Below are 11,898 nucleotides of genomic sequence, written 5' to 3'. Positions count from 1 at the left end.
CTTGATCGATGTCCTTGATGATTGATCGATCCTTTATCAGCAAAACATATTGGATTTGATGATGACTTCTGTAGACGTCAAAAGAGAGATCGTTTGCTTGATAAACACAGAACACTCTTTATTCAAACAGTCGTCCTATCCCTAGAGGTGAATGAAACGCAGGACACAGCCACTGTCATTGTGGAAAAGCCTGCAGCATTTCTTGTGGTCGGCAGGGATCCCGTCGCTTTAGTAAAACTATTTGAGAATTCAAGTAGCTCCCTGCTGCAGCCGCAGTGAGACTGCATAATAGTCATGTGCGCACTTTTGTCGCTAGTACACAATCTAACATGCTACATCATTTGTTTTGAAAAGATGTCGATATGTAGCCGTGGACACGCATTGTTCAAAAAAAATTCCATTGGCATTTCCCCCGCAAATATATTATGTCACCTACATCCCTTGGAAGGTCCATTCCCTGCTGCTGCAAAGGCATCTGCAAGCAGTCAGGTGCCACATACCTAACGTTACCTCCCTCTTTCTCTCCACTCCTCACTCTCTTTCCCGTACAAAAACACATGCACGCGCGTATCAGTATCCACCAGCTACAATTTGACGTTTTGTTGCGGACACTCAACCTACGAGTGATGCAGTGCCGGGAAAGTTGCTACCTACACTAAGTGCAAAAAAGTTACAATGATCTCTCACTCTGAATACGTTGTATCTTTGCAACCGTCCGTATCTTTGTCATGACAAAACGAAACTGATAACATACTAACCTCAGTCAAACCATCGCACATCCCTGATGCCACCACCCATATCAAATAATCCCGAGTTGGTGCTAATCCGCGAGAGCAAAAAGTGCTAATAGAGCTGTCTAAAATATCTTTGACCTTAATCTGTTGCCATGACAACGGCACCCGCCCACCCCACCCTTTCCATCCTCTCCTCATCGCTGGGAGGGGCAGGTCCTTTTTCATCACAAAGCGACCGTAAGCAACACATAACGCTAAAGCAACGCAACACTTCACTAGAAGAAGCAGGAATAGAAATCAAGTTTCCCATTCCATATCACCACCATAGGCTACATAAAGGCTATTCCATAATAACAAAATACAATTTGGACAGAAAAAGAGCAAACATGGTATAATGCAAATTGAGGGGATACATAAACCGCAATCCAAATCCAAACCAAAAAACTATCAAACGATATGCCCCATTATATGTTTATAGCAATTTACAACACGAGTAAACCTAGGTGTAATTTCAACAGGAATAGTCTATAATAAAACTTACTAAAAAGGTTGATATCAAACTTTGCGGTGAACATACAACTAACTGAACATGAAAAAGTAATTCTCATCTCTCATTGAATCCATTTACACAGTGTCAACCCAGAGCCATTTGGTATCTAATATAATACTATAGCACCATCACGTGTTCAAAATAAGTACTACCACACTCCTGATGTTGCTTCATGTGGTGCCCGACCCGAACGCAAGGCACGTGCCCTGGGCCCCCGACCTCCAGGGGGCCGACAACCAAATTAATATTACACAACTATTTTTGTGTTGGGGGGGGGGGGGGGGGGGGGGGGCTTGGAGGCCGGGGTGGCCCCATATAGCTATGATAGCAACATCTGGGGTGCCCCCCCCCAAAAAAAAAATACAGCCCTGATGGGGATAACAGCCCTGGTGGGAAAAGTAAGCCCCATGATTCATTTTCCTACACTTTTCCCCTTTACTAGGCCAAAGTGGTGGCCATTACATCCTTTGTTTTTCTGCTACTTCCGGTTGGAATTGTTTCAGAACAGTGGAAATAAGGATGAGGTATCGTTTTTATTACAGTCAAGTATAAAATAAGTTCACATTATATTATGGATCAACAAGGCGAAACTGTATCATAAATATATCATAAATATAGTGTACATTCCATGTATTTTAATGAATCATTCCTACTTACATGGGCCTACTGGCTTCTGTATAATGATATTCTTCTGTTCTAGGTTAAATTATCCTCTTGTCCTTGAGCGTGTGTGTACTGAGAAGGGGGGGGTGGGGGGGGGGGGGATTTTGGCAGTTCCCCCAAAAGGCATGCCATGCAATTGCACACAGGTAACATCCTACCAGTTATATTGTCATTTGTTTATATGACAATAAGTCTACAAGGAGAGGTCGTCTCCATGTAAGCATGTGAATTATAATTAAGGCAAAGCATTTTATGTTTACTATGATTTTTTTAGTGGTTATATGGATTATTATAAAAGGTTAAAATACTGAGGTATTCTTGTCAAACTGAATGCATATTCAAACAATACAAAATGCATATATACTTCAGTGTGTGTAAATGTAGAGGTCCTGAAAAAAATGACACCATTAGAATAGTCTTTTATGTTCAACCTCCATGCCGCTCATGCGTATAATAATGCATATAATGGTCCACATAACCAGATTTGTGCATCTTCAGGATAATCCATATTTGGCCGTCATCAAACATGGGGTGTATTCATTAGAACACACCACAGCAAACCGCAGCAAAACGTGACAAGTTAAAGGGAAAGTTGTGCTGATAGTTTATTAATAGGGTTCGTTAGACTCATTCCAGGTCTCTTTGCCCTCCTTGTTATCCGTCAGACTCTTGACCTCTGGTTGTTGTGGAGGTTCCTGTATTTGCTACCCTCTGGAGTCCTATTACTGGCCTGTAGGGTTTTAGCGTAGCGCGAATGCCAGTCTCTCTCGAATACAGCCTTCACCTGTTCCAGGATTGTGGCGCCCCTCTCCTTGAGAGTTTGTGTTGGTTTGATGACGAGTCCGGTCCCAGCGTTATAGGCAAACTCACTCCCCACCCAGTCGTGATTACCTGAGGAAATAGAGGCAGCGCACATCAGATATCATACCATTGTGCCCTGAGCAAGGTACTGCATTTCAAACTAGCTCTAGGGAGTGCTGAACTGTGGCTGACTCTTTGCTCCTCTCCAAAATGTGTGTGTGTGTGTGTGTGTGTGTGTGTGTGTGTGTGTGTGTGTGTGTGTGTGTGTGTGTGTGTGTGTGTGTGTGTGTGTGTGTGTGTGTGTGTGTGTGTGTGTGTGTGTGTGTGTGGGGAGGTGGGGGTTAAGAGTAAAGGATAATACATATTGTATGTCTTCTCCGTATAAATAATTGTATAATCAATGATACAGTAGATTCCCAGTGACATCTGAATCACTGACCTATGTACACAGCACTGTCGGTCACCATGTACTTATTGTGGTTGATTCCTGGTTGACTATTGGCCATTTGCTCCCTCCTGCTAAAAAACTTCTGCAGGAATAGAAGATTAAAGTCATAAAAACAAATTGATTTCCACCGCAATAGAGGCAACGCTAGTGCACTGTACGGCTTCAAGTTGCTTTAAAACTCAACGAGCCATCACACATCTGAATTCCTGAGCCACTTCAATCTGAAAGGAATATTACAGTCCAAGATCAATGTTTTTAGACCTCACAAGTAGTCTAATGTCGAGATGAAGTCACCCACACCATTGATTGTGTAAAACCAGCGAGAGTACATGGTATTTTGGAGTGTATTATACAGTACATCTCTTTAATAGGCATTTCACAGTCTTTCTTTTCATTCACTCACCACTTCTAGGGAGCAGTTGGCCAGCTCCATGCACAGTGACTTGAGGGACATAATGAAGTTAAAGGTGAGCGGGTGGGTCTGCTTCCAGAAACTAATTAGCATACGAACTTTGACCCCTCTCAGGACCACAGCCTCACGTATCATCTCATCGATAGGAGACCAGTATCTGTGTCGATGGAAGGGTCACAAAGTTACAGGAAATGAGATGCACAGCAGAGTACCACAGGGTCTTAGAAGAACACTTTTAGCTAACACCTTCAGCCACAATCCTTCATTTGTGTTTCAGCCAATGGCACCCCTGCCACTTGGTTTGCTAAAAAGCTGAGGGTTTGGGCTCTCAAATTCATAAATCAAGGCACGGATGCAAACTATGGTTGCACTCCGATTGCAGAATGCAGAAAGTATAGCTACAGCTTTTATGACATATATTATGTCATTGGTCCGACTATAATGAGCACATTGTGAATAGATGAATAGGCTCATTATCGGATATTGAGAAGCATCACCTTGAAACTAAAGACCCTCCAGACCTTCTGATGAGTAGGGGAAGGTAGTCTGTGACAGAGATGTAGATGAACAACTTGGCGTCCTGCATCACATGCTGTATGACATCTATGTCCTTGGCCCGATCCTTAGGACAGAAGAGGTCAGGAGAGGTCTGAGGAGGGAAGGAAGGAACCAAGAAAGGAATCATAATTAAGATGAGAACACACATTCAAATGATTCAATTTGACTTGTGTTGATTGCAGGTTATATTAAAGACTGTCAACTATTTCAATAAGTAGAGCGTCAACGTTTCATAGCTTCACTTTATTACTGCCTTCTATGTGACAGCCAAAGCCCTCTTTTAGCCTATATTTCACACTTTCAAAACAAAGGTTATTTTCCAAATTCCCATTTCAAGCAGTCTCAATATTTAATATAGTCTGAGACGTGGGGGGGAGTAGCGGGCGAAACGAGGACGGACATAACCCCAACATGCGTCATTGTCAGAAGTGAGCTGAGTGGAGCGGAGGCAGAGGAGGAGGGCAAGGTTTGCCAACAGCAGCATCACAGTAGGACGCCATACCATCATTACTTCCTGTTACGATGATGAATATATTCTCTGTAGCTGATCAACATATCATCCCTAGGGGGATGGAGAGATTCATTACTGTCAAATTAGAACGGAGACATTTCATTCGTTTCTCTGCGTAACATTTACATGATTAATCACCCGGATGGGTGTCGGTTTAATAATTGATAAAGCAATCTGTTATGGGTGTCATAATGTTTTGTAAAGCTTTTGTCCATCTAGTTCAGAACATTCTAGGGTACAAGAACATTTTGTAAATATCAGCTGCCTGGTCAAGTAATAAGATGTCTAGTAAAACTGTTTCGGGGTAGGGTTAGTTATGGTTAGGGCTAGTTATGGTTAGGGCTAGTTAGGGTTAGTTAGGGTTAGGGTAAATTAGGATTAGTTAGGGTTAGAGTAAGTTAGGATTGGTTAGGGTTGGTTAGAGTTAGTTAGGGCTATGGTTAGGGTAAATTAGGGTAAATTAGGATTAGGGTTAGTTAGGGTTAGGGTTAGTTATGGTTATTCTACTCCATTTCAACAAGAGTGTAGAAACATAACTCCAAAACTCCTATAGCAAGACAATATTATGGTTTGTAGACCAGTGGTGGCTGGTGTCACTATACATCGGAGGACAGGCTCATTGTAATGCCTGGGATGGAAGAAATGGAACGCAGCCCATCTGCCAATTCCTCCCTCCACCAGCCTCCACCGATCTGCTCTATGTAATACATAGTACATAATAACAAATCCTCACCGACACATAAGCGGTAACCTCTGTATCATTGAGGTACAGCGTTACGGGGCTGTCCTTGCCGTAGAGGGCCGTGACTCTCTTGGACCAGATAGAAGGGATGTAGTCTCTGTACTGGAGCTGCCAGTAAAAGGAGAAGACCCTATGGAGGTCTATAGCCAGACAGCTGCAGTTATAAACCATCACCCCCAACTCCTTCCTCTGTGGAGAGATGCAGGGAAGAGACAGAGGGAGAGGAGGAGGCAATGTGGTTAACTGTCTGGTTATTAAAGAGAGAATGAGTGTGTTGACTGGACGGCTGAGGGACTCCTCAGACTAGATATGCACTATAAGTGAATACTTGTCTGATGAAAACATTGTTTGTTTCAGTGTATTGTGTTTGTGGACTATATACCTGTTTAGTTCAGCTGACAAAGACTGCTGACAGCTCATTATTGCATGTACAGGACCTTGAGAAATTTCTGTTCTCTGCTGACATTTCTGCTAGAGTGTGTAGATTTCTGTTATCTTGCACGGTGTGTGTGTTTGGTTGTGTGTGTGTGGTTGTGTGTGTGTGTGTGTGTGTGTGTGTTGACTCCTCATTGGCCAATATGTTAATTACATTCAATGGGAGTTCTACCACCAGCTGGCATTAGGGCATGAAAGTGCCAGGTAATCACTTCTCTAATCACTAATGGACTAGATCAGGGTTTCCCAAACTCGGTCCTGGGGCCCTCACTGGGTGCACGTTTTGGTATTTGCCCTAACACCACACAGCCGATTCAAATAATCAAAGGTTGATGATGAGTTGGTTATTTGAATCAGCTGTGTAGTGTTAGGGTAAAAACCAAAACATGCACCCACGGGGACCCAGGACCGAGTTTGGGAAACCCTAGTCTAGAACTGGTACCTTGGACAGTGATCTCCAGTCCATGCTGGCACTGCCAATGAACACGTGCTTCCTATCAACAACCCAGAAATTGGAGTGCAGTCCGCCTCTGGTCAGAGCTGACATATTCACAAAGCGAACCTCGGCACCTGCAGGGGGAAAATGAAGTCAGGGAAGAAGAATATTTTGTTGTCCATTTTCTTGGAGAGAATGGAAATGGGTCTTTTTGCCTAATCAGCCCACAGGGACGGCCTCAGTGTAGAACCCCAGGAGCAGATTAGAAGGGAGCAGTAAAGTGCCTTGCTGAAGGACACAACCTCCAGACAAACATTTAGGCTACTAAAGCCCTGTTTCTATTGCCCCTTAAATCACGTCCACATTGGAGAAGAAAGGCCAACGTGGCCTGTGGCTGACAGAAAGACGTACAGGCAGCCTTGGAGGCAGGAGGCAGCCCAATTTGACAAGGAAGCAGTTAAGTTGGATCCATTTGCACATTCATGTTGTTTGACCTTGTGGACTCAAGTTTGCCGGAGAGCTCAAGGAGTGAGATTGGAGCTCCTACTGTGATGGATGTTATATAAAATGTTGTATAAACTGGGTGGTTCGAGCCCTAAATGCTGATTGGCTGACAGCGGTAGTATATCAGACAGTATACCACGGGTATGACAAAATGTTACATAAAGTGCTGTATCTGCTTTCCTTAAGATAAATATGAGACACTGTAGCCTACAGACGTAGGGTCTAAATTTGAGTAAGTTTGCTACAGCAGGAAAATAATCCTGCAGCAAGAGGAAATTTGAATTATTATGTGGATTATAATTCATGGACATTTCTGTAGGGGTTGATATATTTTTTGTTAGGGCAAATCAAGTCTGAATTTTCAATGTGGAAATGATCGATTTTAGAAGCCTTTTAAAAACTCAAATACACTACAAGTTTGCATTTCTGCCGTGCAGGAAAATTCTCAACAACAAAATAGTTATTCAATTAAGCTCTTACATCTGTATGCATAATTGGGCACACACAGTACTATAGGCCATCAATGAATAATACATTGCTGTTTTTATATATTATGTGGAGTGATATGAATGAAGTGTCACTTACCATGCTCTGTTAGTTTCTGCAGTTCAGCAGAGTCTGTGAGACTGCTGGCAATCTTCAATTTAACCTCCCGAGTCTTGAGGTTGAGCAGTCTCTGGAACAGAAGCTGGCCCTGAGACATAAAAGGATATGTACAGTATGAATGTTATTGTTCCCTTTGCTCTGTGAATGTCCTTATCCAAAGACTGTTGCAGGTTTTGTGTGGCTTAGTATCAATTTCTGCTGCTGGGCGCACTGCTGATATAATGGAATAGCACTTTGCCAAAGTAGAACATTTGTAGAACGGTCCATAGTTTTATAGTTTGCGATATATGATGATGAAGAAGAAGAAGTAGAAGAAGATGAAGAAGTAGCAGTGCCAATCTTGTCACATGATACCTGTTTGCCAGAGTTGGGCCATGTCTCTTGGTCCCATGAGTTGAGGTTCCAGACGGGAGATACCACCTCCACTGAGTGCTTGGCCTGGTCCAACAGGCTGTTGAGGCCTGTGGAGAGGGGCACGTGGGTTGTACCATCTATGGAAAGGGGGAGGTCCTCCGGAATGTTCTCCACAAGGACAATGCTGATGAGAAAGCATACAGTTTTAATCATAAAAAGTATTATGCAGACATCTATGGCCTATGTTTATGATAGCATCTTAGGGCCTTGGAAGATTCTGACTCCTGTCAGTTATGACAATGTTGTAGGCATGTAGATTTACTTGTTACAGATAGGTAGTCCTGCAGACTGTTTAGGACCTTTGTAATGACTTTCATTTAGCTAGCGCAAGTATTTGGTTCTGGGTTCCTTGATTATAGTTCCTGTACCTCTTACCGACAGTGTCTGTTACAGTTCTCTTCTGTGATTCCGTCCTCGTCCTCCCCCCAGACGTCTACAGCGGAGAAGGTGAGAGCCACCAGCACAGCGAAGCAGCACAGCAGAGCAAAGATGGCGATGCACTTCTGCTGAGACTGGAAGACAGGGAGGAACACACATCATGATTGTGTTCATTAGACACCAAACGGAAGAAAATAGAATGAAATATGGATGACTAAAGTGGACTTCTGTTGGGACTGAAAGACACAGAGAAAAACAAAACACATCAAATCAGGGTTGTGTTCATTAGGCAGCAAACAGACTGAAACATGGACGGACAGCCTGGACTTGTCCAATGAGAAAGGGTAATGTTTGTTTTCTGTTGCAAAATACTTAGATATGGTGTGCCCTAATGAATACGACCCTGGAGTTATCCAATAGGTAACACAAATACTTGTTTTCCATTGTAAAATAATTTAAAACGTATGCCCTAAAGAACATTATCCACATCAACCCAGTAATCAGTTGTAACGTTTCCTGAGTGTAATTAAAAGGAACCTCAATGGGGATATTGAATGCACCTCAACCTAAATCTCAATCTGTCCCCTTGTAATTTGTTTACATCCCAGATTATGACTAATAGAAATGCAGCCAAGGGAGCAAAACTGACAACTAACTGTTTTTGAAAGGAACCGCAATGGATTTATTAAATGCACCTCAATCTCTTCTTTCCTGATTAGGACTAATCTCAGCCAAGAAGCAAAACTGACAAGATTAACTGTTGACAAGTCCATTAGTTCTCAGGTGTTACACAACAAGAAAATCATCCTCCATTAGATTTGTATATCAATCATCAATACAATTGATCAGCAGTCAGGATTTTACGAATCAATAACCCAAATAGAACGTCATTGGACTGTGTAGTCAGACATCAGATGTGACAAAGGAAGGTATGTTCCATACTTAAAGCAGGCATTGAGTGTGTGTGGCCGGACAGTGGAAGTAATCAATTCTCATTGGAGGCTGCGGAGCACATTTCCTCGGCTGCAATCCTCCGGTGGCTAGCTCCAGGCATTCCAAATGAATGGGCTGAGAATGGACGATGCTAGCTTAGAGTCTAATGGTAATATATTGAATATTGATGGTGGATGTCCTATTCTAGAGATCCTGCCATCCTCCCACACACGATACAGTACATGCTGTAGTGGAACACTTGAGTTTAGGTTGGAGAGGGAAGGCTGTTATAATGCTCTATTGCATGGCATTTGAAAACAAAGAATTACAATTTTATATTGTGTCACATTTTGACTTGAGGAAAGCTGAACTAGGCCCCATCTCTTTGATAGTCACGACACTTGGCAAATTGGTTCCTTATGAGTTGAAATCATTTCAAATACTTGACCTGTGTCTGATGATTGAGCTTGCCTAGCTAAATGGAACTAATAGAATAGTCCTGAAAATTCTCAGCCACAAAGAGTGATCAAATGAAGATCCTACATCTGTAGGGGTCTTGTACTATATGGTCAGTTTTGAATGAGGATGGAGGGATCACAAGTCATTAATGAAATGTGCATATGGTCCATGGATTCCTTTTCCCTGGGGACCAGCACACACACGGCCAATATCTCTCAAATCCTACTTTATGCTAAGAAGAAGCTGAGGGGACAAGTGAAGTGGAACAGTCTTCCTGTAATGAATACACAGGGAGAAAAAGGTGTAGATTCATGATCAGAGCACGGCAGGTGTTTATTTCGCCTTCGTAGAAGGCAGGAATCGTGGTCAAAGGCAGGCAATGGTCATTAACAGGCAGGAGAAACAAAACTAGTACCGATGGCTATAACTGGTTCTCACAAACGAGATAGGAAAAGGCTTAGTAGAGTCAAAATGAACAATACCTCACAAAGGCACAAACAGAATGAACTGAACTAAATAAGGAGCTGATGAGACCAGGTGAGAAACGAACACAGGTGAAATCAATGAACAAAAATGAAAGACAGGGCTACGTTCAAGAACACAACAAAACAGAACACAAGGTTGACTAAGAAAATAAATACAGAACCTTACACTTCCAAACCAAAATGAAGGCAAATTTGATTCACAGTAAAACTATGTTTAAAGGAAAGAAAGAAGGAAAACACTGTTCTATTGAAGTTAAAGAACAGGGGCTTAGGTATGTAGGGCTTTTCTACAGCTGCCCTACGCCCGCCTGCTTTGTTCAGGCGCATCAGAGCTGAAAGGATTTTATTAAACCTTAAACCAGCTACTTTGCTGTATTGCGACCGTGTGTGACTGTGTACTACTTTTGGTGTCTTTTTTTGTTTGTTTACAATCCTTACTTAGTGCAATGTATGTATTGTAACACTATGTGTAGTAGATGTAAATTACATGTGTAATAGTATAAGGGGCGCAACTTATTATATATTTTTTTGTATATATTTTTTTTTACCCAGTCAGATAAACACTCTAAACAGCCTACCCGACCACTCGGAGGCGTCCGCATGGTCCTAAAGCACGACGTTGCCTCGTTTTGTATCACATTCCAATGATAAAACTGGGAGGACAAAAATGCAAATACAGAATGTTAGGGGGGGGGACATGCCCCAGTGAAAGTTACGCCCCTGAGTGTAAGTATCTATTTTATACAACAGTATTGTGTCTTGAAGACACATCCCCTTGAGGGACAGTAAAGATAACATTTTTCTTCTTCCTTCTCCTAGTGGGTTTGATGTATGTCGCTTTAATTGAGGGCCAAGTCAATGTGGTCAATGGTCAGAATATAGATCTCTCTTCTGACAGGTATCCTCAAGAAGTCCCCATTTTCTTTCTTCATTTAAAAGTGCTGCCGGCAGTTCTGTTTTGCTTAGCTCGCCACGACTGTTGACGGCGCCTGTATCAGTGTTGCGCTGTGTGTGGCTGTCACCATCACATTATCTATTCTCTTTCTCTCTTTTTATCTCCCATTTTGAATTTGAATCAACATCCTCCCTTGGCCCCTGCCAGCTTGTCTACTGTCTTTGGGTGAGGGAGCTTTGCCCTGAATCCTTCTTCCACAACTGTAGTTTTTTAAGATTCTATGTAGTCAAGAATTTGCCACCATTACAATCAATTAAACTTCTGACAGCTAGATTTAGTATTTTCATCACCATCCCTCTCTGGCCCCTTGTCAGCTTGTTTAGTGGCTTTGGGTGAAGGAGCAGTGCACATTTTCATCTTTTTCCAGTAGCTGTTTAAAACTTCAAGCAGTCAGAAATGTACCATCATTCACAACCTATGAAACTTTTGCCAGTGAAGCAAAACAAAGAATTGTCGAAGTCAGAAAAAACAATACAACTTTTGACAGCTAGTGAAGAGTCACTCCTCAGTCCACATAGAAAAATATTGTCAAGTCAATTTCAAACCCGGTCCATCATCTACTCTCCGCCCTGTCTGTCTCGAGCGATCATGCGGAAAGAAGGAGAAACAGCCCGGATGCACTTTGCACTCGTCTGTCGCGCCAAGGGAACGAGGGAACCGCTCCTCCCTTCAATTAATTTAGCCGAGTCAAGGACCTCGCCACGTTTCGCTGGGGTTAATACCCATGGGGAAATTCATCCGCAACAAATACAAGCCAGACCTGTCAGATAAATGAACAGATTTCACAGAAACTATCCCGGCATAAACCCAGAATGACATTTTCTGGTATCATTTTTAATTCCACAGCAAAATGTTATTTATTTATATAATTTAA

General features: G+C 42.4%; 1 protein-coding gene across 1 annotated transcript in view; it reads right to left on the bottom strand.

Annotated features, from left to right (window-relative positions):
* Window positions 1-2,608: 2,608 nt before the first annotated feature.
* LOC120041590 (inactive phospholipase D5-like) overlaps window positions 2,609-11,898 on the bottom strand; it is a 21,579-nt gene continuing 12,289 nt past the window's right edge. Inside the window, exons 2-10 of the mRNA XM_038986458.1 lie at window positions 8,190-8,326; window positions 7,792-7,938; window positions 7,380-7,510; window positions 6,297-6,424; window positions 5,411-5,608; window positions 4,106-4,257; window positions 3,600-3,765; window positions 3,188-3,278; window positions 2,609-2,838 (exon numbers count right to left, since the gene is read on the bottom strand). Coding sequence (XP_038842386.1) covers window positions 2,609-2,838; window positions 3,188-3,278; window positions 3,600-3,765; window positions 4,106-4,257; window positions 5,411-5,608; window positions 6,297-6,424; window positions 7,380-7,510; window positions 7,792-7,938; window positions 8,190-8,326 — 1,380 coding nt within the window. The remainder of the gene's footprint in view (window positions 2,839-3,187; window positions 3,279-3,599; window positions 3,766-4,105; window positions 4,258-5,410; window positions 5,609-6,296; window positions 6,425-7,379; window positions 7,511-7,791; window positions 7,939-8,189; window positions 8,327-11,898) is intronic.

This window comes from Salvelinus namaycush, unplaced genomic scaffold (genome assembly GCF_016432855.1).
Source record: "Salvelinus namaycush isolate Seneca unplaced genomic scaffold, SaNama_1.0 Scaffold484, whole genome shotgun sequence".
Taxonomy (NCBI): domain Eukaryota; kingdom Metazoa; phylum Chordata; class Actinopteri; order Salmoniformes; family Salmonidae; genus Salvelinus; species Salvelinus namaycush.
This window is presented reverse-complemented; position numbering and strand designations above follow the sequence as displayed.